Source organism: Strongylocentrotus purpuratus, unplaced genomic scaffold (genome assembly GCF_000002235.5).
Source record: "Strongylocentrotus purpuratus isolate Spur 01 unplaced genomic scaffold, Spur_5.0 spur5_scaffold_3, whole genome shotgun sequence".
In the NCBI taxonomy this organism is placed as follows: Eukaryota; Metazoa; Echinodermata; class Echinoidea; order Camarodonta; family Strongylocentrotidae; genus Strongylocentrotus; species Strongylocentrotus purpuratus.
In genome coordinates this window covers 12,069,067-12,095,192 of record NW_022145609.1, presented here as the reverse complement: position 1 = coordinate 12,095,192, position 26,126 = coordinate 12,069,067, and the positions used below count along the sequence as shown (strand labels likewise).

General features: G+C 38.8%; 4 protein-coding genes across 6 annotated transcripts; 2 read left to right on the top strand and 2 right to left on the bottom strand.

Moving 5' to 3' along the window:
* Positions 1-3,363: 3,363 nt before the first annotated feature.
* Positions 3,364-8,992, bottom strand: LOC115928711 (UDP-glucuronosyltransferase 2B33-like). Of its 3 annotated transcripts, none has more exons than XM_030996528.1 (5): positions 8,796-8,992; positions 6,112-7,034; positions 5,159-5,381; positions 4,631-4,850; positions 3,364-4,091 (listed from the first exon to the last, which is right to left on the bottom strand). In XM_030996528.1, exons 2-5 carry the CDS (start codon positions 6,970-6,972, stop codon positions 3,797-3,799), a joined length of 1,599 nt encoding a protein of 532 aa, XP_030852388.1. In that variant the 5' UTR covers positions 6,973-7,034; positions 8,796-8,992; the 3' UTR covers positions 3,364-3,796. The 3 variants fall into 3 exon arrangements, with proteins under 3 accessions (XP_030852388.1, XP_030852389.1, XP_030852387.1); XM_030996529.1 differs by having other exon boundaries at positions 8,800-8,992; XM_030996527.1 differs by having other exon boundaries at positions 8,804-8,992.
* Positions 8,993-11,821: 2,829 nt separating this feature from the next.
* Positions 11,822-14,935, top strand: LOC105436951 (uncharacterized protein K02A2.6-like). The gene has a single exon (XM_011663034.2). The coding sequence runs from the start codon at positions 11,822-11,824 to the stop codon at positions 14,933-14,935; it is 3,114 nt and encodes a 1,037-aa protein (XP_011661336.2).
* A 1,056-nt stretch (positions 14,936-15,991) lies between these two features.
* LOC592078 (UDP-glucuronosyltransferase 1-6) lies at positions 15,992-19,385 on the bottom strand. Its single transcript, XM_030996068.1, has 4 exons — positions 18,076-19,385; positions 17,119-17,341; positions 16,601-16,820; positions 15,992-16,321 (listed from the first exon to the last, which is right to left on the bottom strand). Exons 1-4 carry the CDS (start codon positions 18,925-18,927, stop codon positions 16,027-16,029), a joined length of 1,590 nt encoding a protein of 529 aa, XP_030851928.1. The 5' UTR covers positions 18,928-19,385; the 3' UTR covers positions 15,992-16,026.
* A 2,216-nt stretch (positions 19,386-21,601) lies between these two features.
* On the top strand, positions 21,602-25,797 carry LOC576006 (ATP synthase subunit delta, mitochondrial). Its single transcript, XM_796700.5, has 5 exons — positions 21,602-21,820; positions 22,479-22,632; positions 23,550-23,638; positions 24,621-24,780; positions 25,272-25,797. The coding sequence occupies exons 1-4, from the start codon at positions 21,668-21,670 to the stop codon at positions 24,744-24,746; spliced, it is 522 nt and encodes a 173-aa protein (XP_801793.1). The 5' UTR covers positions 21,602-21,667; the 3' UTR covers positions 24,747-24,780; positions 25,272-25,797.
* The last annotated feature ends 329 nt before the right edge of the window (positions 25,798-26,126 follow it).

Sequence of the window (26,126 nt, the reverse complement as noted above, 5' to 3'; positions counted from 1 at the left end):
ATAATAGAAACCATGTTTGGTTTAGCCTCGTAACGTGTCATTGTTATGTTCTCACAATTCAACAGGTGGTGTTGAGAAGTGATGTGGTCTCGAGGATAAGTCGCCGGACTGTGAACCACAAGGGCAATTTTAATAATATATTGTCTAACCAATAGGCCATTTTCGTAATGTTACCAAATGTAATACATAAGTCTTTGTGAAGTGCATCAATACAAATTATTTCATTCACCCGATAAGAATAATAGTATTTCAATAGTCAGAATGCAAAATGCATATATCAAGTGTTGTTAGGTTCGGATTTTGTCTATTGAAATACTATTATTCTTAGCAGGTTAATGAAATAGCTTGTATCGAGGCACTTCACAAAAACGTATATATATGCATTAAATTTGGTTATAAATTATTACAAAAATGGCCTATAGAAACCATATTCGATTAGCAGGTTCAGCACATGATTAAACAAACTATCCCTTCACGGAAAAGTGAGAACTACTTTTCTTTTAATCACCCATAGCCACTTGAAGATGACGTAGGCACTGGTAGGAGTGACAGGTGGCAAGGAGAAGCAAAACAAATATCTTCTAAGAAATGAATGGTTTACCAAGTCACGATGTGATTCTGCTTTCTTATTAATGGCGTCCGAAAGTAAATACCAAGATTCACAATTTGTTACCATTGTACGTAGTATTTACTCCTCAGATTTATATTCGGACTTTACAGGAACAAGTCACTTTTAAAGAATGCGAGTAAGGAATTTCGTGGGTATGTGTATGTGTGTGTCCTCGTTTGTCTATGGGTAGTATTATGAGTCTTGTACTTTTTAACTTAACTTCGATTTCAATTTGTAATGTATTTACTTTGTGTACCTATTTTCTTTGATATTGTTCAAAGGGATAACCTGTTATCCCTCTACTTCATTTGATTATATCGTTTTGTACACTTTTATCTCATATTTTGCGGAAATAAATTTAAAAATTCCAAATAAATTCAAAAAGTAAACAAAATAACATTTTACGTTCTTCTCTTTTCTTGATAAGTATAACTTTACATTCCCTTATGTGAAACAGAACATATTTTTTCTTTATTGATCTTTATTTCATTCATCATAAAAACATCATAAGAAACATATAAAATACAAAACATAGCATACAAGTTAAAGAGAAAAGTTTACAATAGAATACAACAACAACAAAAATTATCAAATGAAATGTGGAGACAGCTAGGAAAGCCAAAGGTTTTATTGGTGCTACCACCGAAACTGTAATACAGTATAATATTGTTGTATAGAAAGGTGATTAAAACTAATCAACGGTAAAAGATTATGTGAACAAGGTATAGGAAGCACTGCACAGCATTTCTATATTGTTTGTTTATAATAATAATTGTACCTTTAAAGAATTTCTAAATGTCTGACCATCAGACCATGCATGTCCTTGTCGAAGCCTGCCTCGTTCTCTCACTTAAATATAGTTTTCAAATAATTTCCTTTCTTTCTGGGAGACTTTTTTGCCTCCCCTTTTTTTTACCTTATTGACCCCTACCAACCCACTCTATCTCCCTTCATCTCTCTCTCTCTCTCTCTCCCTCTCTCTCTCTCTCTCTCTCTCTCTCTTTCTTCTCCTGCTTCATTATTGTTTAGCTCGATAATGGCAACCCCCCTCTCTTTCTCTTTTCTAGATTTCCTCTTCCCCTCCTTCCGTCTCTCCGTCTGACATGTCCCTCTGTGTCCCCCTCCCCTCCCTCTCCCTCTCTCTCTCTCTGTTTCTCTTCTCTCGCCTCATTATTCTCTGATCAAGGCCATATCTGGTACTTTTCGTAAACACTTCTTCCTCTATTTTTCAATCACCATTTCCAAGCTTAGATTTATGAAAATAGGCGGAAATCAAATCTCAATTTACATTCAGAGATTTGAAAAAGAAAATTTAATGAAACCCATCGTGTACAGCTGTTATCCTTTAGACTTTAAAAAGAAAACTAAGAAACTAATCATTTGAAAAGGTCCATAGATCTTTTAATATTCTACTTCACAGGAAAGTCGTTCTAACATTACAAGAAATATGACTATTTGAAAAATAAGAAATTATATTTTATATATAATTATGCATATATATATATATATATATATATTGTTTTACCACGTCGTACATTCGATTCTTAAAATGTTGCCTCCCCATTCAACAAAGTAAGTGACAAAGCACCAATTCATTCCTTATACAGTGTGTCCCGAAAAAAACTATACACTTTTGAAATGGCTGCCGAATAAAAAATATATGATTCTAGGGGGAAAAGTTGTATATGTATGGAAAGCCCATAAACTCAACTTTCATATGACACAAACAAGTTTGAAAATAATTCATGCTTGGGTGAGCACTGCTCACTTTTGTAAAGGGTATGAAAATTAGGTTGCGCAGGAATTAGCCTTCCAATGTTATTGTGTGAGAGGTAAATCCTTTGGAGCTTACAACATTGAGGGTGATATGATAAATTCATGATTTGCTGAGTGAATTCCATGGTTTATTAAACCAAACTTTAATGCACGGAACAGGAATTTCATTTTTCTATTGTAGCATTGTAACTTTCCCTGGTAGACTCAGTGGTGTGTTCATGAGAGTCAGGATGGGGTGATGGTACATGTTGTAATTTACATGTTACAAACTGTTATTTTTTACATTTGTTACTTTGAATAAAAACCTTCACCCCACATTTCAGTTACCATTTACCTGAAGAATAAGTAGCCGACATCTTGGACATTCCTTTTTTCAACAAACCGTATTTGAATATTCGATTTACTTTATCCCTACCTGGGTATTGAATAAATCAATGAGATGTTCAACTAATCTTGCAATAATTGAAATGTGGGGTGAAGGTTTTTATTCAAAGTCACAGATGTAAGAGAATAACAGTTTGTAACATGGAAATTACAACATGTACCATCACCCCATCCTGACTCCCATGAACACACCACTGAGTCTAACAGGGAAGTTACAGTGCTACAAAAAAAATGCAATTCCTGTTCACTCATGCATAAAATGTTAATCCCATAAACCAAACATTTCACTCAGCAAACCCAAACTCATCACAATTGATCATAAATTGGTCATATCATCCTCAATTCCGTAAGCTCCAAAGGATTTACCTCTCACACATTGGAAGGCTAATTCCTGCGCAACCTAATTTTCATACCCTTTACAAAAGTGAGCAGTGCTCACCCGAGCATGAATTATTTTCGCAACTTTTAGTGTCATATGAAAGTTGAGTATATGAGCTTTCCATACATATATAACTTTTCCCCTAGAATCATATATTTGTTATTCGGCAGCCATTTCAAAAGTGTATAGTTTTTTTCGGGACACACTGTACAGGACATTACATTACAACAAGCATAGCAAGATGACTGATGTTCGAGGAACTATTATCTACAAGTTGATAATATAAAGAGACAAGATTTAGTTATCAGGGGAAAGCATACTTAGTACGATAATAGTATTGTCTTTATCACATCATCGAATAGTCTTTGTATACATGTGAACTAGTTACTATTTAGAACATTTATTGCACAACACTATCTACAGAAATTAATCAAATCCTCTATTCTAGTACAATTATCTTTTTCCGTTTTTCAATTTGTTTGTAGAATTAATTTTTCTAATCATCCGGCAAACATATTTTTGGGAGTCTGAATGAAAGGATAAATTGAAAGAGATGAGGGACATTATAACATATTACTAGCATATTGTTGTTTGATGGGAATTGCAAACACTTCATAAAGATGTCATAAAAAGCATTAGTAATCGTGCTATTCAGTTTTCTTCGCTTTACAATGTCGATATTTCCACCATATAGTACATATTAGTCTCACCGCTATTCTTAAAACGAAGAATAAAATAATGAATACTACAGCTACACATAACGCAAGAAACCCAACAATGTCCACTAGATGATACTGATACCAAGTCAATTCTCCTGCAACAGACTTGAGATGGGTGCCGCCATGTTGGATCACGTGTTCTACCCAGAAAGCTGCTTTTTCAACTGGTCTCATGGTGCGATGCCCGTACATCGAGGAAATCCTTGCAGTATTCTCTTTGTAACTAAGGTTTTTTTTTTTTTTTTTTTTTAAAGAGAGAGATAAATGGATAGTTCGAAACATGGATTATTCATGTGTGCAGGGGTTTTTTGGCCGCTGATCTAGGTTATATAGAGAACATACGAAGACGCCACTAAAACGATGTAAATGTGTCTCTGTCAATGGTTATGCATTGGTCCTTACAGCAGCCCGGTTGACGAAAAAAATTTGACAAGAAATTGTGGATATTGCTTGATCAAACCATCCCAGAGCCTCATAATTCACGAGGGAAATCATGACAATACTGATTTCTTTTGAATATACAGCCTATACTGCTGTTATTCTTTCATTATGGTAAATAAAGAATGAAAATTATTGTGTGGTTATCTTCGTACCAGAAAGAACATTTCGTCAGTGGTCAGTGATTTTTCAACGGAGGCGAAACATAACATTATGGACAATATTCTATATTACACGAAATCACTCCTTATTAAGGACTAATTAGTTGGCAAAATCACTTTTCATTTATTTTCTTCAGAACTTTCGTTTTATAATTTGTGTTACCTTTTATTTCCTAACACTGTTCTCACGGCCTCTTCAATCTTGTCAGCATTCAGGGTGTGGTAGTCGAGCTTGACTCCCATTCCGTGATGGATTATCCTTGATGCGACGTCGTACTGGTCTTCGAGCAAAGGAATGACCACGCACGGCACACCATGGTAAACGACTTCGTAGAAACCGTTATTCCCTCCTTGGAAGATGATCAGCTTTGTCTTGTTGTGCGCTGAAAATGTAAATCGACATAAATGTTATTCTGCTTAATATGTGAATATAATGGATAGGTTTTTATCTCCAATATCCCTCTCTGACAATAAATGTTTATTTATTGTCAGAGAGGGATATTGGAGAAATATATGTCATATAATACAACACGATATATAGTCCTCGATAGCAATGGCGAACGTCATATTTAAACATTCTCGTTTCTATTAACCTGGTCAAAAAGGAAGTCTAAGGAATGATTTCTTGACTGCCTAATGAGAAATTAAACGTTCATACATCATATTCATCGTATAGTTTTTAACTTCTTACCAAGTAAGTCATTCTGTGGCAGCCATGACATTGCTTTAAACTTGGAATGGTCGATGTTTTTAGGAAAGTTAAGGGTAACTTTCCAGACAATTTTCTGAGGTAGTCGAGAAAAGGCCGTCATGAATTCCCGGATGAGCTCCTCCTTCATGTACGTTGCGTACGAACCCATGGTAAAGATGATGACGCCATCTTCACCAGAGCTTTGGACGAACTCTTCCAGGTTCTGAAAAGATGTGAAAAAGTTAAACCATCGAGGCAGAAGACAGTATGGTTACAATCTTTCCAAGATTCAACATTGTATGTTTAATAATTGAGAATAATGCCTATAGTCAAAATGAAAATGAAGACCGGATACTAAAAACATTTGCTTTATTATTTTGAGAAATTGGCTTAAAGAGATTCACATTTTTAATAATGAGAACAGTAACGTTGTTTTAAAAAAAGTGAATAAACTAACGAACGCTCGCTGGAAATTAATTTCCAAGTCTCAAATTGGATATTATCATGAGACCGTGTGTAGTGCTGTCATTTCTTAGGCAAAACAAGCTAAATCAAATGATATTTATTTATAAGTTAATTACTTATTATTCATATCTTAGATCGTCCAATTTCGTTTATTCCGTGGGGAAATGTTTTCCGTCCTTACTAACACATTACCGGGTAACCGTCAGGCTCCCATGATAATACTAATTATTATATGAAAAATAGTCTTGGTTACCCAGGGAAGCTTTATCAGGGTCAGTGCTGTTCTTCCCTGCCAAAAAATCATTATCCCAGCTAATGTTAGGTATACTCATAATCCCTGGGTGGAGAGTGGCAAATTTTGATTAATGTCTTGCCAAAGGACGTCAAGGCAGTGCTGGGATCCCGACTGGGATTCAAACCCTCAACCTTTGGAATGAGAGTGGAGTGAATGGACCTTTATACCACGACACCTCCGCATAAAAACATACCTGTTCCAGCAGCTTGGCTGGTTTTGTTGTGATGCCACCAACAGGAATCACATTTGGCGAGATGGGGAAAGGAAATTCTACTGCGAAATCCATGTTGACGAGAAACAATTCCGCTCGGCTGAATAATTCAGTAGGTGACGAATGTGGAGATATATTCCGCAAAGAGCGGTACTCTTGTGTGCTTTTCATTCTCATAGTGATGAAGGATGGAAAAACCTCTACGCGAAGGAAATTATGAAGACGCTGCCAAAACGTCATCCGCAGCGGGAAACCACTTGAATAGGAAGGTCGTATGGCGACGTTAACAGGAGAACCCAATGCCTTAGCCAGGTGTTCTTCAAGATGAGTTGGAAAGAAGAAGGTAAAGGGCTTCTTCAGTATTTCTGGTAGGAGGTTGGGACAACCAAAACCGGGGTCAATTATGAACATATCTAAATTGGCCTCCATCAGACTGTTGATGAAATCGTCATCCTTGATCATGTCGTCACAGTCGTACAACCAGTATTCCCGCATCGCCTCCTTATTCTTCGCGAATTCTCCGAGGAAATCTCCGGAAACTGCCGCACGTGCGACGAAGTCTATCCTATCCTTAAGTTTGCCCTCTGAAGCTGTGCGGTTCGTGCTTGTAAAATGAAAGAGCTTTGCATATCTCACATCGTTTTTTACAGATGTTACTTCACCGCTGATGATGGCGGTCACGTTGTGGCCACGCCCTACCAACTCCTCGCCAAGAGCAGCAATTGTACTAAAGTGGCTACCAACGCCTGGCCCACCGTAGAAAGCTATGTTTGCAGAGTTCCCGGTGTCGGAAATTATAGCCAACAAGACGAGGACAAGCCAAATGTCTAGCTCCATTTTCATCTTGATTCCTCGGACACCCGTATATATTCAGAGTTCACAGATCCTCAGACTCCCCTAATCACCTAGAAGATTCATAAGAAATGACACAGAACATCCCATGTTAAATCGACGGTATCAAAAATGAAATCATGTATGATTATTGTAAAATAGGACTACTTGATTAGAAATGTGATAAAGCAATGAACGAGATCGCTGTGGATCATTAACAAAAACAAACTCGCAATAGTGTGATAGGACTTATTGAGCTATTTTTTAGCTTGCATTCAAAGTCAGGGTTGTTTTCTCTTTTCTTTCTATTTCGTTTTAAATTTGAATACAAAATTGGATATGAGTAGGAGAGTTGACAATAATTATGGACTGCTGTAAGTCTGTATAACTACATGCAAAATGAGGCCTACAAAATAAAAAGACTTGTCTAATAATTTTGCACTCTAGACCTATATCCAATTAATCGGAGAGGATAAATAAAATCGAGTGTACAACTTAGTTTCACCATGGACCTATTACGGATGGACATTCATCGTTTTCTTAACGAATTCATTGTGATTGTGATCAATGTCGTCTCAATAACATTCCGTACATGTTTCTTCCCTTTGGTCTCATCATGGTCGCCGGCAAAAAGCCGGGACAGAATCAAGATAGTGATTTTACACATGTTAATCTACATGCGCAGAAGAAAATTACTCACCTAAATCATGGAAAATAGATGTGCAGTTCTGGCTTATAATCGGAAATTGTTGTTCCGTGTACTGTACATGTATCTTTTTTGGAAAAACATGTTGATATTACCAGATAGAGGTTATTTTTGGATTTTTTTTGGTTGTGATTTAAAATCCCGTTTCCCCCTATTTCCTCATAATATTACAGAGTTACAACGCACAGGGCTGATACAGATCATGGCCTTCTAATTGTTTTATAAGGTCATAGTTGTGTGCGAAAGTTTGCGAATCAGTAATAATACATTTAATATCACCAAAATCGTCTGCTTTTCAACTTTGCTTTTCAACTTTGCTGCTCCACATTGAGGATGCTTTGATTTAAGACACACTCTTACAGAGCACACCATCCAAACAAAACCCAAGAGAGGGAAACTACTTCTTTGTCAATGACCGAAAATGCTTACGCAGTCGTTATTGTTAAAACAGCTGAATGTTCTCATTAAGATGCACATGTTAATCAGAAGGCGACGACTATGATTGGATCAAAGAAAGAATCCCGTTGAATGTCCATCCGTATTAAGTCCATGGTTTCACTAGGGGTTGTCGTTTTCACTAGAAATGGACCTTAATTTCCCAGTTCATCAAATTTAAAAAGCGAAGCGAGTTATAACCATGCATCTATAGATTTGTAATGTTATGTCTACAATGAAGAATATGGAGCTGCCCTGAAATAGCTACGAAATTAAAGGCCATTATCTCCCGCCCCCCCCCCCACTCAGTGTTATTTTGGGTACGCATATGCGTGTTCCAACCGACCCCCCCCCCCCCCCCTTTTCAGCCAAAGTCCGGTGTGTAAAGTCAATACGGGTCGACCTTTTTCTTTTGTTACGAAAAGGACATTTTGGCAACACGCATTATCTGTGGGAAATAAAATAAGTCTATGAGCATTTTTTGTCTCCCCCTTCTCCACTCTTATTTTGAAAATGAGAACTTGATACTACATGCAGTTAATTATTCTGATTGACTTGTATCAGCTTACACGTCTGTAGCAATGATCTCTCTCTCTCTCCATCTCTGTCTCTCTCACGAATGTTCAAACAACACTTAATTTGAAAACTATTAAGTTTGCTAGCTAATCATGCTATATAATATCCAACATCATACCTACTTACATCGTTTTCAGTATCCTTTTCATTAAACATTGCAGCCATGAGTGTACTCCGTGCGAAGCGTATCTGAGCATCCGTGGGTGGATAATTAGGTACATGTATATTATGGAGGAAAAACACAGTGACTACCCTGTACCCCTGGAAAATGGGTGCATTCGACATTAGGGAGATTCGATCAATACATCAGACAATACTGAACAATCAGCCTAATTGTTGTACGTTTCACTTCAAAAGCTTTACGTGGCGTACCGAGCAAACAACACAAGAATAAAATGGCTGTAGTCTCAGAAGCCCAATCCCGAATAACAAGTTATCACGATGCTTTGTAGAACTCGGGGTTGTCATTAAACATATTGATGGGAAGAGAAGTTTTGGTCTTCAAAACTTGCGACTGCCAACAGGCAATATCAAATGAGGCAACAAAAATCATCAAACGCACAGACAGACTTACGTCTTTGACTTTGTTGACAACTGAATGTCGACAGCCCTTTTTGTATTCGTGTAGGCAGGGGCTACCCCTTCCCCTAAACTCCCTCCGAGCAACGTACTTTAATAGTTTCATATTATTATGATATACTTAATCATATATCACTGGATAGACAGCCGTTCTGTTCATTTTTCAAATGTTTATTTTGGTACACTTTACTTTTTTTACACACTTGTTTTTCCAAGGGTTCGTATGATTCCAAAGGTAAACAATTCCGAAACATAATACATGTATCTCAAACCACTGGGTTATGAACCTTCGGGGGGGGGGGGGGAATGGCTTTATTAGTGATCATATTTTGGGCAGTAACGTGATACAAATTGCTAGGGTTTGACTCATGGTTGAATCCGCTTTTGACAATCTTGTTTGACGTATCAGTGGACAGATAAAGATTTTGTTACCTTTTAATCACAAGACAGCTCTGAAAATAAAAGGTTTGCAGTATAAAATATATCACACTACCTTACCAAATGATTATCTATAATACTTCCATTTATTTTTCTAAAACAAGCTCCGATTGTATGTTCATATCTCACAGGCGCGTTTTCATTAATGGTTGATTTGCATCATGGGAGCTCACTCTTATACTTAAAGAAATTAAATCTGGATCATAAATTTGATTTTTCTTTCTTCTAAAAAAACACCTTCTGTTATTAAAACTATACCCTTATTTTCACTTAAGACTGAAATTTTCCAAGTACGAACGAGAATCAGATCGTGAGTAAATACCACGGTATAAGGCATCACATCAGGTAAAATACACTTCAGATATTTTCACAATTCATATTACTTGAGCTATTGTGATGACTGTGCTGTTTTATTGCTTCTATTGGTACATGAACTATCAAAAATACATAAAGTCTATTTGCTTAATTGCATTGGGAATATATAGACATGATTGTATATATTGATTTGAAAATATCAGGTTCCATGTTTTAACAAATACGATCGCAATTATTTTCGAAAAATCAACTCAAGGGCAATTACAATACATTATTGTATGTCTCATAAAAATCATGTTCGGATTACGTCATACGTCACTGTCATGTTCGCACATTTCAATAGGTGACACACAAGACTACTGTCATTGACTGTCGTGTTGTAATTAAACTGCTCGTCCCATTCCGTAATACGACCAATTTCTTTAGGATTTCTTCTACTTCTGTCCTTTGCCTCTTATAAAAAAAAAAAAAAACCAATATCATCAATCTAATTCAATTCTAACTAATATTCATTACAGTTGTGTCAATATTGTTTCTGAGATTTTAGAAGAACACATGTAAAGCTTCAATCAAAAGAGGGCGCCAGATGGCCCCATCAGTATAAAAAGCGACTCTCTCGTTACTATACCAATCTGACTGTACTATCCTTTGTCGTCTGACATTAAATGCCATCGAACTAAGCTTGAAACATGATGACAGCGGTGAAAGTTTGTAAATCCATGTAGGAAAGTGTTTGTAATACACCTATAACTCTATTATGCGTCTGCATACCGTGTTATGAACTGGAATTCACCTGTTTACTTTGAGAGTCAACTCAACGTATAGTCAGCCCCACTCATGTAAGTTTGTGTAGTGTTACTTGCATGCAAAGCATTGAAATTCGAGATCTCTGTCTGAATTGTTTGCTGTGGTGTACAACATGCCTGACACTGTGTCTCCTGAGGGTACTGAGGGTGATTTGCAAGGGGCCCATTTCGTAAAGCCTTCTGTCCAACCCCCTGGTCATTTCCATGCGGCTGCGGGAAATGTAGGTCTAGTTGAAGGGTGGAAAATCTGGAGACAGCAATGGGACAACTACACTATTCTCACAAACCTCTCCAAACAACCAGATCGGTACCAAACTGCACTACTACTGCACAGTGTGGGACAAGATTGTCTGCGTGTCTACAACGGCATGAAGTTTGCTAATGCCGCTGAAAGTGTGAAATGCTCTGTGATACTGGATAAGTTTGATAAACATTTCCTTGGTGAGAGCAGAGAATTCTTTGAAAGATTCAAGTTCAATCAATGCAGTCAGGAAGATGGTGAATCTATTGAACAGTATGTGACAGCTCTGCGTACAATGAGTAAGACGTGTGGATTCTGTGACTGCATGAATGACAAATTGCTCGTTGATCGTGTTCTACTGGGAGTACGTGATGATCGTATGCGAGAACTACTCATCTCCAAATCTGATCTTGACCTCTCTACTGCCATTGATGTTTGTAAAGCAGTTGAAGCGACGTCTACTCACATGAAGGCGTTGAACATGCTAAAACTGGAAGTGGAAAGCAGAAGTTTGTAAAGCAGAAGCCGAAAGAGCTCAAAAAGTGCAAGTTCTGTAATAAATCACACGAAATGAAGAAGGAATGCTGCCCTGCATGGGGTCAAAGGTGCAATGTGTGCCATAAGCCCAATCACTTCAAGGGATCTGCAGTGTGTACTTCCAAGAGTGTTCACCAACTCGAAGATGATGAGTACTCCTCCACTGAAAGTATCAGTGTTGTACAGATAAATACAGTAAGTCCTGAAGATGGACCAATTTTTTGCAACATGCTACTAAATGGTCGAAGAGTACAGTTCCAGTTGGACTCTGGAGCAACAGTGAGTGTTCTCCCACAGAAGTTTCTGTCTGAAGAAGATGTAGTGAGAAATGAATGCATCCATCTCCGGATGTGGAACCACTCTCCGCTACTACGTGCTGTGGGAAAGTGCAAAGTCGTGACAAGGAATCCAGCTACTGGAAAAAAGTACAGGATTGACTATGTCATAGTTAAGGAGGATCTGACTCCACTGCTAAGCAAAACAGCTTCTGAGAAGATGCAGCTTATCACTGTTCACTACGAATCTATGGAAATAGTCCACAACATATTTCCTGAGAATGTCTGCAACCTAGCTCCTGAGAATCTTCACAAAGAGTATCCTGTGGTCTTCTCATCCTCTGTGACTGGTACTCTGCCGGGGAACGATGTTCATCTGACTGTTATGGATGATGCTACCCCTAGTGTTCGTCCTGCTAGAGTGATACCAGAATCCTTGAGAAGTATTGTGAAGGATGAACTTGATGCACTGCAGACAAGAGACCTGATTGAGGAAGTAAGTTCTCCAACTGACTGGGTAAGCCAGATGGCTGTTGTACAGAAGAAATCTGGTAAAGTGCGTGTGTGCTTAGACCCTAGACCACTCAATCTCGTGCTGAAAAGAGAACATTATCCTCTGCCTGTTCTCGATGATATCCTGCCTCAACTGTCCAATGCAACGGTCTTCTCCATCTGTGATCTAAAAGATGGATATTTGCATTGTGTTCTTGACGACGACTCAAGTCTGCTAACTACCTTTGCAACACCATGGGGAAGGTATAAATGGAAACGTCTACCATTTGGCTTGAAGGTTAGCAGCGAAATCTTCCAAAAGAGACTTCATCTAGCACTGGATGGTCTTCAAGGGGTACGATGTGTGGCAGATGACATCATAATCTGGGGTAACAGTGATGCTGAGCATGATACCCGACTACAGAGTCTTCTACAGAGATGTCAAACTGTTGGCATAGTCTTGAATAAGGAGAAATGCCAATTTCGACTGAAGGAAATCTCGTTCCTAGGCCACATAGTATCCAACTCTGGACTGAAAGCTGATCCATCCAAGATCGATGCAATCCTGAACATGAGTTCTCCAACCTGCAAGGATGACATCCATCGCTTACGTGGCATGGTCAATTATTTGGCCAGGTATCTGCCCAAACTATCTGATGTCATGAAGCCTCTCAATGACTTAACCCACAACAACTCTGCGTGGACTTGGGACTCCAACCATGACAAAGCCTTTAGGTTGCTGAAAGAGATGCTGATACAAGCTCCTGTGTTGGCGTTCTACAACCAAAGCAAGCCACTTCAAATCCAAACTGATGCCAGTGCTACAGGGTTAGGTGCTGTGATGCTACAGGATGGTCAACCAATAGCATATGCCAGTAGGATGCTGAGTGATCCTGAGACCAGATATTCTGTCATTGAGAAGGAGATGCTAGCAATAGTCTTTGCACTGGAAAAGTGGAATCAGTTCACTTTTGGTCGTAAGACAACAGTATATAGTGACCACAAACCACTGGAGTGCATTGTGAAGAAGGCCCTGGACAAAGCTCCCAAACGCCTACAAGGAATGTTACTACGCGCCATGGCGTATGATGTTGAAGTGAAATACCTTAAAGGGAAGGACAACATCTTGGCTGATGCACTAAGCCGTGCTTCTCTTCCGTATGAGAGCGGACAGCATGATCTAGAGGTGGTGAATGCTGTCAAACTCTTGTCTCTCCCTGATGACAAGATAGCTGAGATAAAGAGACAGACTACCCAAGATCCAACTCTCTCCCAGCTCAAAGACACCATACTTGATGGGTGGCCAGACAACAAGACAAAGCTTCCTTTGTCACTGACTCCATACTTCAGTTTCAGAGATGAACTTTCGGTGACTGATGATCTGATTTTCAAGGGAGAACGGCTGGTAATCCCTAAGCAGATGAGGCGACAGATCAAGGAGGAGTTACACATTGGCCACAATGGAGTCGAAGGAACTTTGAGAAGAGCCCGTGAATATGTCTATTGGCCAGGTATGAACAAGGAGATAAAGGAGTGGATCCAGACATGCGAGACCTGTCAAGAAAACTCAGTCTCTCAACCTGCCCAACCTTTGATGTCTCATCCTATCTCTGACAGGCCATGGTCAAGAATTGGAATCGATCTCTTCCATCATGATAACGAGAACTATCTCATTATGGTCTGTTACTACTCCAATTTCTTTGAGATAGAAAAGCTACAGAGGACGACTGCCCCCGCAGTTATCAAGCGACTGAAACGTCACATCGGACGCTATGGAGTGCCAGAGATCATTGTCTCAGACAATGGACCTCCTTTCTCTTCAAGGGACTTTGCTGAGTTTGCCAAAGAGATGGGAATCAAGCATAACACCATCTCACCTCACAACAGCAAGGCAAATGGCAAGGCAGAGTCTGCTGTTAAGACTGCCAAAAGACTGCTTACCAAATGCAAGGACACTGGAGATAACGTTGATCTAGCCTTACTCAACGTTCGTAATACACCAACTCAAGGTACCCAGACCAGTCCTGCGCAAAGGTTCATGGGTAGACGAACACGTACACTCCTACCCACCACAACTCAGTTGTTGATGCCTGATCGTGACTCAGGACCTGATGTCGAGAAACTCAATTCAAACCAGAGACGACAGGAGAAGTATTTCAACAGAAATACAAGGAAGCTCAAGGATCTTCCACTTGGAGCAACTGTACGTGTGAAACCATTCAACCATAGAAAGAAATGGAAGAAAGCGGTGATCCTGAAGAAAATAGACGATCGATCATATGAAGTTCGCTGTGATGGTCAAACACTTCGTAGAAACAGAGAACATCTCAGAGCGACCTCATCCACGTCAGATACACTTGATCCTATTCCCAACATGTTTAACTGGGAATGCCAGGACAACAACCAACCCAAGGTGAGGACTACAGAGCAGCGTCAATCTACCACTACAAGTCCTGTGAAGTTTCGCGGTGATGGTACATCTGAGACGCTTGACGAGAACAACACAAGCTCGCTGAGACGTTCAAACAGACAACGTCGAGAACCGCATAAGATGAAAGATTTCGTAACATTTTGAACACTTAAAAGAGAACATTCGTGAGATACGTGAATGACATCACTTCATCTAACTCTGTTTGGACATTTGAACTTTTTTTTAAAATTTGAAGAAACTGGACTCTAAACACAATCCCAAATCTTCTGACACTATGAAGACTCACAAGAACTCAAAAGGACTCTGATATTTTTGCTTTGAAATATTATTTTGTGCAGTTATATGATTGTAAAAGATCTCATAAACCAATTTTTTGATATTCTTTAATCTTTTATCTGTTTTGGTACCAGGTTGATATTGACCTCCAAAATTGAGACATTCTCCGGCACAAAGCTCAAAGAGGGGAGGATGTGTCAATATTGTTTCTGAGATTTTAGAAGAACACATGTAAAGCTTCAATCAAAAGAGGGCGCCAGATGGCCCCATCAGTATAAAAAGCGACTCTCTCGTTACTATACCAATCTGACTGTACTATCCTTTGTCGTCTGACATTAAATGCCATCGAACTAAGCTTGAAACAACAGTCAAACGTGTCTTACTGGCCACCTTTCTATAAAGGGTCACCTGTATATGGTGGCCATGCATTTGCGGTCCATTGAGAAAGAAAGGAGTGTGGTAGAACCTGTTTAGAAAGGTCACCTGTCTACAGTGGTGAAATTTTATGCTTCTATTGAGAGACATTTATAGATAGGTTTGATTGTACTTTCTCTTTTGTAAATATAAATATGCTCTCAAGTAAGAAATTCGTACATTTACATGACATAATTTAATATAGCATCTTAACAGTTTTAACACAAGGAAGATGGGCGTAAATCCTAAAAGCACACAGGCTTCATATTTCAAGCAAATTTATATATGCTAAAATCTATATTGCGAACAACATTCACTTAACAGTCGACGATGTAATTATGATTTGATTTGATGAGTCATTTATAATTATGTACCATAGAACTAAAACTAAACTAAAATTGCTCGTAAGTTCCATTCATGAAGCAATTGATTTATAAACTCTCAATTTTATTATCATCAAATTGTGTGTTTTTCTAAATCGATGGCTGCATTAGATTAAGAAATACATGTATTGCGAGAAACATGTCTTCACATGATAATTTGCACTAATCAGTTTTCTTAGCATCAGCTTTTATGTTTCTCCGAAATACATTACAAATCAGTCTTGCTGTTAATCTGAAAACAAAAAATAAAATAGCAAAGATTATCGCTAAAATTATAGCTAGAGACAATATTATGTCGATTTGATGATATTGATACCAAGTCAATTCCACAGCAACTGATTTGAGATGAGTGCCGCCATATTGGATCACGTGTTCTACCCAGAAAGCTGCTTTCTCCACTGGTCTCATGGTGCGATGCCCGTACATCGAAGAAATCCTTGCAGCATTCTCCTTGTAACTAATTTTAAAAAAATACAAAACATACAAGGAAAGATATTCTTGAATAAGGTTTTGAATTTAACATCCTATAAACTACTGCTCCTGCTACTTTTATCATTCTCTACTCTACTACTACTACATCTATTTTTTTTATAAAGAAGTTAAGGATGAATAATGCACAAATCAACTGCTTTTATTATAAAACGCCAGCAAAAGAGAGTAAAGTATAGCGATAACGTTTGTTAAGTTCCTTAAACAATGTCATTATGTTACTTTGATTGCCCTATCTATAACCTACCTGCTGTTTCTTAACACTGTTCTCATGGCATCTTCAATCTTATCAGCATTGAGGGTGTGGTAGTCGAGCTCGACTCCCATTCCGTGGTGGACGGTCCGTGAAGCGACATCGTACTGGTCCATGAGCAAAGGAATGACCACGCTTGGAACACCGTGATACACAGTTTCGTAGAAGCCGTTGTTACCTCCTTGGTATATTATGAGTTTGGTCTTGCTGTGTCCTGAAAAGGTTCAAAGTTTATTACATTCGAAATCTATGTATTTTTCAATATTATGATAGATATAGTTTATTTTTTCATAAAAATCCCCTTTTCTGCAAACTACAAACTTTGATATGTATTCCTTATTTTTCGATGATCTCACTGTGTCATATAACTATCTTTTTGTGTTTATTAAAAAGAATTTCAAGGATCTTCATGGGCGCAGACTGGGTGCAGATGTATTGGTTAATTCCCCTTATAAGCGGCTATATCCTTAACTAAAATATACATCATTTTGGTAGTCCGTTGAATTCCTCACCTAATAAATCATTCTGTGGTAGCCAGTGCATCGTTTTGATCTTGGTTTGATCAGTGCCCTCGGGAAGATCACGGGTCGATTTCCATATCACTTTCTGACGCAGTCGAGAAAAGGCCGTCACGAAGTCTTGAATGAGCTCTTCCTTCATAAACGTTGCGTACGAACCCATGCTGAAGATAATGACGCCATCTTCACCAGAGCTTTGGACGAACTCTTCAAGGTTCTTGAAAAATTAAATATGTTTAGAGAGGGTAAATTATTTGAACCTGAGTAATGTATTGCGACGTGTTTATTCATTCCGATAGGTTCAACAGTTTTTTTTTGGCTCTGAAAAATGAATGATGACACATTGAGACGCGCACTGTCAACTTATATTTTTTTTACAAGTTTTCACTAATTACAATTGTTGTAAAATAATAATCTATGATATTTGCAAGGCGTCGAATCCATTTGAAAGCAAATGTTCAAGCGCACTTGTCAAATAAAGAAAAAAATGAGATCACATAACAGTATCTGCATTATATGGAGCAGGTCCGGGGTAAGAACGTAAAACATACAAATTAAGATTATTTTTGAATACTTCAACTGATCTCGAGGGAGATAATTCCACAGCGAATGTCCTGCATGAGCAAAGGTTTTCCCTCCCCCCCCCCCCACTTATTATTGAGGTTAGGAAGAGCAGAAACAATCCGAAGTTAATATCCTATTACCTGAAAATACCACCCCCCCCCCCCAGCCTACAAACACTTCCGTCACTCAATGGTCCTCTGCTCTAGCATTGCATTCACCGAGCAAGATAAGGCCCCCCCCCCCCCCCTATGACACAAGTGACCCTCCCTGACTGGACAACCCAGCTACGCCTCTCCAATAATAATGCTGTGTTTGACAACAAATTATCAAACCATTCTTTTGGGGTGGTCTTTTGATTATAGTAGCAAAATCCGTCTTTCTACTTACTTGCTCCAGCTGTTTCGCTGGCTTTGTGGTGATCCCACCAACAGGAATGACGTTCGGTGAGATGGGTAAAGGGAACTCTACTGCGAAATCCATGTTGACGAGAAACAATTCCGCTCTGCTAAATATTTCGCTTGAAGAGACTGGGGATATATTTCGTGAAGAAAGATATTCTTGGAGGCCTTTTGATTGCATCGCAACGAAAGAAGGTATGATATTTATTTGGATGAAATTACGAAGACGCTGCCAGAATGTCATACGACGCGGAAAACCACTTCCAAAAGATGGATGAATGGCGGCGTTGATAGGGGAGCCAAATGAACTGCCTAAGTATTCTTCGAGATGTGTAGGAATCGTGAATATAACGGGTTTCTTCAATATCACAGGTAGAAGGTTTTGACAACCAAAATATGGATCAATGATCAAGAGGTCTAGATTCGCGTCCACAAGACTGTTGACAAAATCATCGTCTATGAGTAAAGCGTCACAGTCTTTGTACAACTCCTCCTGCATGGTTTCCATGTTTTTCATAAGCTCTCCCCAAAAGTTTCCCGACACAGCCGCGCGGGCGAGGAAATCGACTTTCTCTTTGACTTCTTCCTCCGAAATTCGTCGGTTGGTGATTGCAAAGTGGAAGAGATTGGAGTATCTCTTCTCAGTGCTTGTAGCGATGGCTTCACCGCTGATGATGGCTGTGACATTGTGACCCCGACGAACCAATTCCTCGCCTAATGATGCCGCCACGGCGAAATGACTGCCTTGTCCCGGTCCGCCGGAGATAGCTATATTCGACGCTTCAGCTATGGCAGTAATTAGCACTCCAAATAAAAGAGATAGGTAAACCTTCAATGCCATTTTAATTCCTACAAAAATGATTGGTTATATGCTAATACTCCGTGATGCCTCGATCAAGTAACATTCCGTTATACACCGGTAGATTGTGAACAGGGTTCAGATAAAGAAGATTATGACAAGTTGGTGAGATTCCCTGAATAATACAAACCTAATGCAACATTCAAAGTGCTTGCATGCATGTAGAGACTTCGTAGTATAGATATTGACAATCATTCGAAATGTGCCGCCGATAAATATTAAAGCACAGGTAAAAAGGCTGGTGGATATGAAATAATGTATACCGTATACATGGCCTTTAAAACAATTAAAATTGAATGCCTAATAAATCCGAACAGATACCTTGCCGTGGACTTGATTCCACACCGATCGACGTGACCTCACTTGCCCATAACACACAGTCTATTCAAAATAAAATACAATACCCCTCGGAAATTCTATAGTTCAGACATAATACATATTTCAACGAGCGTGTTTGGGGCATTATGTTTGCTATCAAAATTGCAATACAAGGTTCAAAGTGCATGCGGAAGCGATTTCGTACTAGTAAACTTGGCATTGGCCGACTTTAAAGCATTCATAAACATAGGTACCTGTAGCTAGGATAATTTTGAATGGGCTATGAATACGGTCATACTTACTCGGCTATTATTCGGTGGAGGGTCTTGAACTAGCCGAGGATTTTTTTTTTTTTTTTTTTTTTTGTGGGGGGGGGGTGGTGTAGCCTAAACAGTTGTTAAAAAATGATAAGGCTGCATGTCCTTGTAAACATCAGGATGTACATCATGTAACTAACATTTTATTTATCCAGGTAGACCGATCGAGTTTTTCTCACGGGATAGATGGAGAGAGCGAGAGAGAGAGAGTGAGAGAGAGGAGGGGGGGGATACACACAGAATATCGAAACTCAAAAGTCTGAAATAAATTGGACTAAACATAAGGAAGTTGGGCATGTTTGAAACATGAGATCACTATAAGCCTATGCAAATCACAAATTGGCAGTTTGGTTAGTGGATTGTGACGTAGTCGAGATTAAGATCTCCCCCAATTGTGCCGTGTACAAAAATATCGATAATTTCTGTTATCTTTTAAGTCCCTTTTCCTTGGGACAATAATCAAGATATTATGGATAACATATAATTAAAAGTCCCCTAAAGAGAAAAAACCCTATATTGAGTCTTACATTTTTGAGAAATTGAAATCATGTGTGTTGGACTGCAAAATTAATTGGTAAGTTGTCCGGCCACCAGGGGCGGCGATTTCTTTTCATGACCGGGGGGGGGGGGGACGAAATCCCTGGGGGGAGGGGGGTACTCAGATTTGGTTTGGACGGGGGTGTTCCGCTGAAGCCTCGAAACCCCTACCAATCTATAAGGGTCATTTGGAGGATTTTTCTCGAAGTTTTTGCCAAATACCCGAAAATTTTGGAAAAAGGGACAAATGTTTAGGAATTTTTGTGTGAAAAAGTTAGTGACCCATTAGAGCGGCACACCCCTGTATATCTTAAAATGCGAGTATCCTCCACCCTCCTCCCCCGGATGTAATGCGAGGGAAAATCTGTATTCCGTTGGTTTCACGGTGATACCAACAAAATACAGATTTTTCATATCTTTCAAATGCCGTTGGAATTTAACCTTTTCATTTTTGTTGGCCTGCAAATGGGACATAATACCTTTAAGTCGGTATTTGCAAAACTGTTGTTGTTCTTTTTCAATTTTTTCGGGGGGACGACCCCCCCCCCCTTTAATAAAATTGAGGGGGACGTCCGTCCCCCCCCCCCTCCCCCCCCCCCCCCCCCCCGTCCGTTCCCGGGATCGCCGCCCCTGGCCGCCACTACATCACAGAGACATTCCCGATTCATCTAATTTTAGTAGTGCATACCTATACTAGTGATCTCGCCGGACTTTTAACACACCAAAAACAGCAAATAACAAAAAATAACATGTTTCTTGTTCCGCGCCGCCTCCTTTAAAAAAAAACTTTTGCTACTCAGAGAAAGAGCAACAAAAAGCAACAAAAAACAAAACAAAACAAATAGGCTGTGATATATATTTATTATTTTGTATAGATAGCTTTAATATCTAATTCAAGCTGAACACATGGTGTTTTCACTGTTTCTGAATTTGAAACTAAATTGCTTAGGCCTAGACTCAAGAGAGTGGACTAAAATGATACAAATCATTTGTTTTGTTATGCATTGCACCAGTATACTCAATTAGCACCAAAAAAAACAAAAAAATAGTAACTAATTCCTAAGGTCCGGGCGAGAAACTCGTTATTTTTGTGATTTGGCCTAAAACATCTATGTTTCAATGGCGCATTCCGTTGCATCAGTCTAATGATCGAAACCCTTGCTAAGTTTACATCCAATATTAGCTAGGGGGAGGTGGGGTGGGTCTAAGATCTTGCCCCTCGATCGATCCTCCTTCGTTGCTATTTTGTTCGTTATAATTCCATAATTTCCATAAAGGGGAAATGCATTGTGAAACAGAGACATTTCGACTGGATGTTTACAGGCTCCTCGACCCCGGCCACAGCCCCTCCCACCCCCCCCCCACCCCTTCCCACCCCCCTTACCCCTTCCCACCCCCCCCCCCCCCCCCCCGCACCCCTTCCCCAATTAACGTTCGCTGCGCTGCGCATGCATGGCATCTCATCTTGATTGCATGCAGGCGCGGTGCATTCTGGGTACATTTCGCCGGATCGCCATTTTCATTAACCTAGGCCGAAATTTGCCAGCAAAATGTCGCTTGTGAGAAACTTCACCAGACTTACAGCAGGTTTGCGATCACAGAGACACGTTGTAAGGATATGTCAACCATGTAGAAACTATGCCGAGGATGCAAAGGCTTCGGCACCGACGCAAATGTCATTCTCCTTTGGCTATCCAGGAAAGGTAAAAAATCACATTTTTCAGTTCAGTCCCATCTGTTAGAATTTGCGTAGTTTCATTTGGTGCTCGAGTTTAACACACACACATGCACATGATCGGTATTAATTATGGCGCTAATTCACAGTAGAGGCGCTGGTCCGAGAATAAAGAATTGTCCTCATAAATGCGGACAAAATGCGTCTTAAAAATTAAGGATTGTCCGCGGGATTCGGGTTACCGAACCGCCCGCTGATCAAAAATATGATTATTTATGAAACGTCTGCGAAAATGCAGACGATCCTTATTTTTGAGGACGCATCGGTCTGCATTTACGAAGACGATCCTCATTTATGCCTACTTTGACTCGTAACTGCGGCGTGGAATATCCTACTATTAAACGTAAATCTTCATCAATTGTTCAAATAATGGCCATGATTTTAAAGTTTTGATGTTTCTCACCCGTTTTGTGTCAATTTTCTTACCTTTTTTGGTGTATTTTTCTAATTAACGAAGACTTACGTTACTCACTTTCTCATGGGATTCACGGCAAACTGCTTCACAAAACAATTGCATACTGGCGTAGTGACGGTGGGGTGCGCGAGGGTGTGAGTGAAGTTAGCGACTGTAATTATTAATTGCTTAGATTATTTTATTAAATTATTTGTTGTTTCCTCTTTCATAGATGTTCTACTCAAACGCAAGTGTGAAGCAAGTGGACGTTCCATCTGGCACTGGTAGCTTTGGTATACTGGCTCAACATGTACCGTCTTTAGCTGTTATGAAGCCAGGCATGATCTTTGTAACAGAGGATGATGGTTCTATCAACAAATACTTTGGTGAGGAAATAAACACAATAGATCCTATTTGTGTGGATGAAATCAATAAAATCTGAATTTGAATGGTAACAAAATACACTTGTAAGCCAAGTGAAACTTTGGGGGGAGGAGGGGGGTGATGGATCAGGCGTAAGATGGAAAGAAAAGTAGAGAAAAAAAAATCAAGTTCTGCCTTGGCCACTGGTTGTAGGGTTAAAAGTGTTAATGAACCTGTTTAGTTTGCCTTCAAACTGCCCCCCCCCTAATTTTTTTTTGGAAATCATGAATTTAAAAAGAAGAAAAAACCTATCTATGCTGCATAGACAGGAGAGGGTGCTGAAACTATCCACTTGTGAGATGTCCTGACCTGACATCTTGTGGCAACCAAAATGCCAGCTGGGGGCAAACAAATAACTTTTAGTGTCATTTTTCCAATTACACAAGTGGATTATGAATTTAACAGCACTGCAGATTTTTTTTAATAGAAAGTAATGTTGATAATGCTTTGTTGATGAACCCGCATTATTCAAATCAATGCATGGTTTACTACTTTTCTACATTTCTTGTAATAAAGTCGGGTAAGACACTATTATGGTGAACATTGTACATGCTTTTCTATGACACCACAGAAGCTCTTTCCTATTTTTTAAAAACCGAAATTGATAATTATGATATCCTAAAATATGCTCATTTTTACAGTTAAGAATTGTTCTTTTCTACTTGGTATTCTTTTACTTGTATTCCTTCATTAACAATAATTGGATGCAGTTATGCAATTCTGCATTCATCCATATTTTTTTCTTTTTTAAAGTTTGAAATAGATATTGAAACAAAATTTCCTTCAAAAAAGCATCATCTGTATCTAATGAAGGACTGGTGTCTGATGAAAAAGGGGGTTGATTGAATATCTAATCTGTTTTGTTTGTTTGTCTTTATAGTGAGCAGTGGTATGATCACAGTCAATGATGACTCATCTGTCCAGATTCTTGCAGAGATGGCAGCTCCAGTAGAGGACCTAGATCCACAGGTAATGTCATACTTTCCATCTTTCAAACATTTTAACCAGGACTCTATGGCCCGAATTCATGGTTTAAGCCCTCATTTACATTACCCATGGTTTAAAAATTAGTGCAAAATAAGCGTACCTTGCCTTGCGCGCGTCTAATATTGGACCTCTGACTTGTGTTGCGCTTATTTTGTGCATATTTTAAACCATGGGCTATGTAAATGAGGGTTTAAAACATGGGTTAGATCTAAACCTCCTTTGTGAATTCAGGCCATTGAATTCAATTGAAATAGTAGTGCACAATGATACATGGTTGGAAGGTTTTGTCACTCTTAACACCTTTTAAATACTTTTTCAAGTCTCTTCTTTATGAAATGAATTAAAACAGAAGAGAACAGTGTTTGTCAAAGTATCAGGGTCCATAATTTAGATTCCTTATATCCAAGGGAGAAGAAGAAACACCAGGGCTACAAGGTTTGTTAAAATCGTCTGGTTTTTCTGATAAATACTACATTCATAGCAGGGATTTTTTTTCTCACTTAACAGCAAATAAATTCCTTTTGGTATGTCTGATTCACTTAGAATCTCACAAATCTCATAAAGTTTTCGATCATAACAATCACAGAGAAGGTTTTAGTTATCTTGATATTGCTAATAAATTAACAAACAACTTGACATTCAAAAAAGTAGAAAACAGTGTATTTTATAGACTGAACGGCCATACAAATAACTTGGACGTATGTTTTCCTTGTAAAAGGCTTGTACACATTGTAAAGCTCTTATTGAAGAAAAGTGGTTATCATGACCCTGTAACACACAAATAAGTTAGCGATCTATTGCTATTTTGAACTTGATTGCCATGTTTTTCTGTATGATCAATCGACCGTATGTACAACTGCTACTAAAGATTTGTGTTATTGACCCTGTTCTTACAGGATCTGCAGTTTAGATACACCAAGGAAACTTACTCATGCTCATCACAATGTTTTCCCTCCCACTGCAGGCAATCAAGGAGGGTATGACCAAAGCACAGCAGGAGCTAGCTGCAGCAGCAACAGACCTGGCACGTGCTGAGGCACAGATCGCTGTTGAAGTTCACGAAGCAATGGATACAGCCGTAAACAAGTAGAATCTTTTGCATCACCTGCCGATTGTTTGTAAAAGTAGGTTTATTTCTGTTTTGCCACCACTCTAATATCTCAAGGAGCAGTCCATCCTGATATCTAGTTGATCTTAATTAAGGCTTGAAATTGAGAGAAACTGGACCCTGTCTTATAAAGAATTACGATTGATACAAATCAATCTTAAGTCCTCCAATCAATCGCAAGTTTGCAGTCTCCTATGTACATAGTGGCAATCGATATCAATCGCCAATACGTCGCGATTGATATCAACTCTTTATAAGAAGAGGCCAAGAACAATTACAAAGATAGGAAAGTTATAAAGGATAGTAAGTAAAGAAAGTTACTGAATGTCAATCCGTTTCAAATTGTTTTCACTGTTTCTATATCTGTATTGCTAGTGGTAAAACTGTTGACTGAGTATGTTTCATACCTCTAAAAGTTAAATAGTACCTTCCTTACACTTATCCTACATAATGAATGAAGCTTTTATAATGATCTTCATCTCCTGTTTTCTTTTTGTATTTACACAGAATTTATGGAGCAGAAATGAATAGCATAGCAGAACTCCCACTGGACCATACCCAACATTTGGATTCAACCAGCCATGGAACCTTTTAATGATCTGATTACTCCTCTGAAAGAACATTCATATGATGAATTCAGGAGAATTTATTTTAAAAAACACACCCCAAAAAAAAACACCTTAATCTGGTGAAAAGGATTTTTTTGGTGTGTGTATCAGTTGCTGTGACTCGTATTGTCTGTACGGAGCCAGAAGGGTGTTCACTCTGTGTTAATGTATGTGAGTTATTGCCCTAATGGCTTTAAACAGATGACATAGCATGCAGAGCACATACAGATTGGTTAAAAACTCAACAGAGTCTGTTTGATGTAGAACATCATGGTGTCTACTGCATCAGTATGACCCCTTAAAAAGCACTCTCTCTCTGCTACCATTCTAAGAACATGTTGTTCCAAAGGAATATGTGATTCACCTCTGTAACAACTACATTGTTATTTGTTATGTATATGAAATAAATGAAAATGATATATTAATGGAATATTGCATTCATTTTGTAGAGTGATGTGTTGAATCAATAGTTATCTGGTGTGCAGTAGGTGGGCAAAATATTTGAAGGGCAATTAAACAAACAGATCGGTGAAAGTCTCATCGAAATCCGATGAAAATAAGGACATTATGATTTTTTTGTTTTTGCACAATGTTTGAACTTGTACGTCTGGATCTCAAAGGCTGTTTGCAAATTAGTGAGTGGATGATGTCGTCCCATCACTATTCTCCTTATAATTTGTTCAAGAAATGTGAAGGTTTTTTTGGGGATGCACCTGTTGAGATTTTTCCTCTATAATACAACAAGTTACAGTAA

What these genes read in the sequence shown, in the direction of transcription:
- LOC115928711 (XM_030996528.1), bottom strand. Translation starts at nt 6,972, where the DNA reads ATGAAAATGGAGCTAGACATTTGGCTTGTCCTCGTCTTGTTGGCTATA. An exon ending in GCCACAGAATGACTTACTTG is followed by an intron (nt 4,851 to 5,158) that starts GTAAGAAGTTAA and finishes TTACATTTTCAG; the next exon opens with CGCACAACAAGACAAAGCTG. An exon ending in ACAGTGTTAGGAAATAAAAG is followed by an intron (nt 4,092 to 4,630) that starts GTAACACAAATT and finishes AAAAAACCTTAG; the next exon opens with TTACAAAGAGAATACTGCAA.
- LOC576006 (XM_796700.5), top strand. Translation starts at nt 21,668, where the DNA reads ATGTCGCTTGTGAGAAACTTCACCAGACTTACAGCAGGTTTGCGATCA. An exon ending in CCTTTGGCTATCCAGGAAAG is followed by an intron (nt 21,821 to 22,478) that starts GTAAAAAATCAC and finishes CCTCTTTCATAG; the next exon opens with ATGTTCTACTCAAACGCAAG. An exon ending in TAGAGGACCTAGATCCACAG is followed by an intron (nt 23,639 to 24,620) that starts GTAATGTCATAC and finishes CTCCCACTGCAG; the next exon opens with GCAATCAAGGAGGGTATGAC.
- LOC592078 (XM_030996068.1), bottom strand. Translation starts at nt 18,927, where the DNA reads ATGGCATTGAAGGTTTACCTATCTCTTTTATTTGGAGTGCTAATTACT. An exon ending in CAGCGAAACAGCTGGAGCAA is followed by an intron (nt 17,342 to 18,075) that starts GTAAGTAGAAAG and finishes TAATTTTTCAAG; the next exon opens with AACCTTGAAGAGTTCGTCCA. An exon ending in ACCACAGAATGATTTATTAG is followed by an intron (nt 16,821 to 17,118) that starts GTGAGGAATTCA and finishes GAACCTTTTCAG; the next exon opens with GACACAGCAAGACCAAACTC.
- LOC105436951 (XM_011663034.2), top strand. Translation starts at nt 11,822, where the DNA reads ATGCTACTAAATGGTCGAAGAGTACAGTTCCAGTTGGACTCTGGAGCA.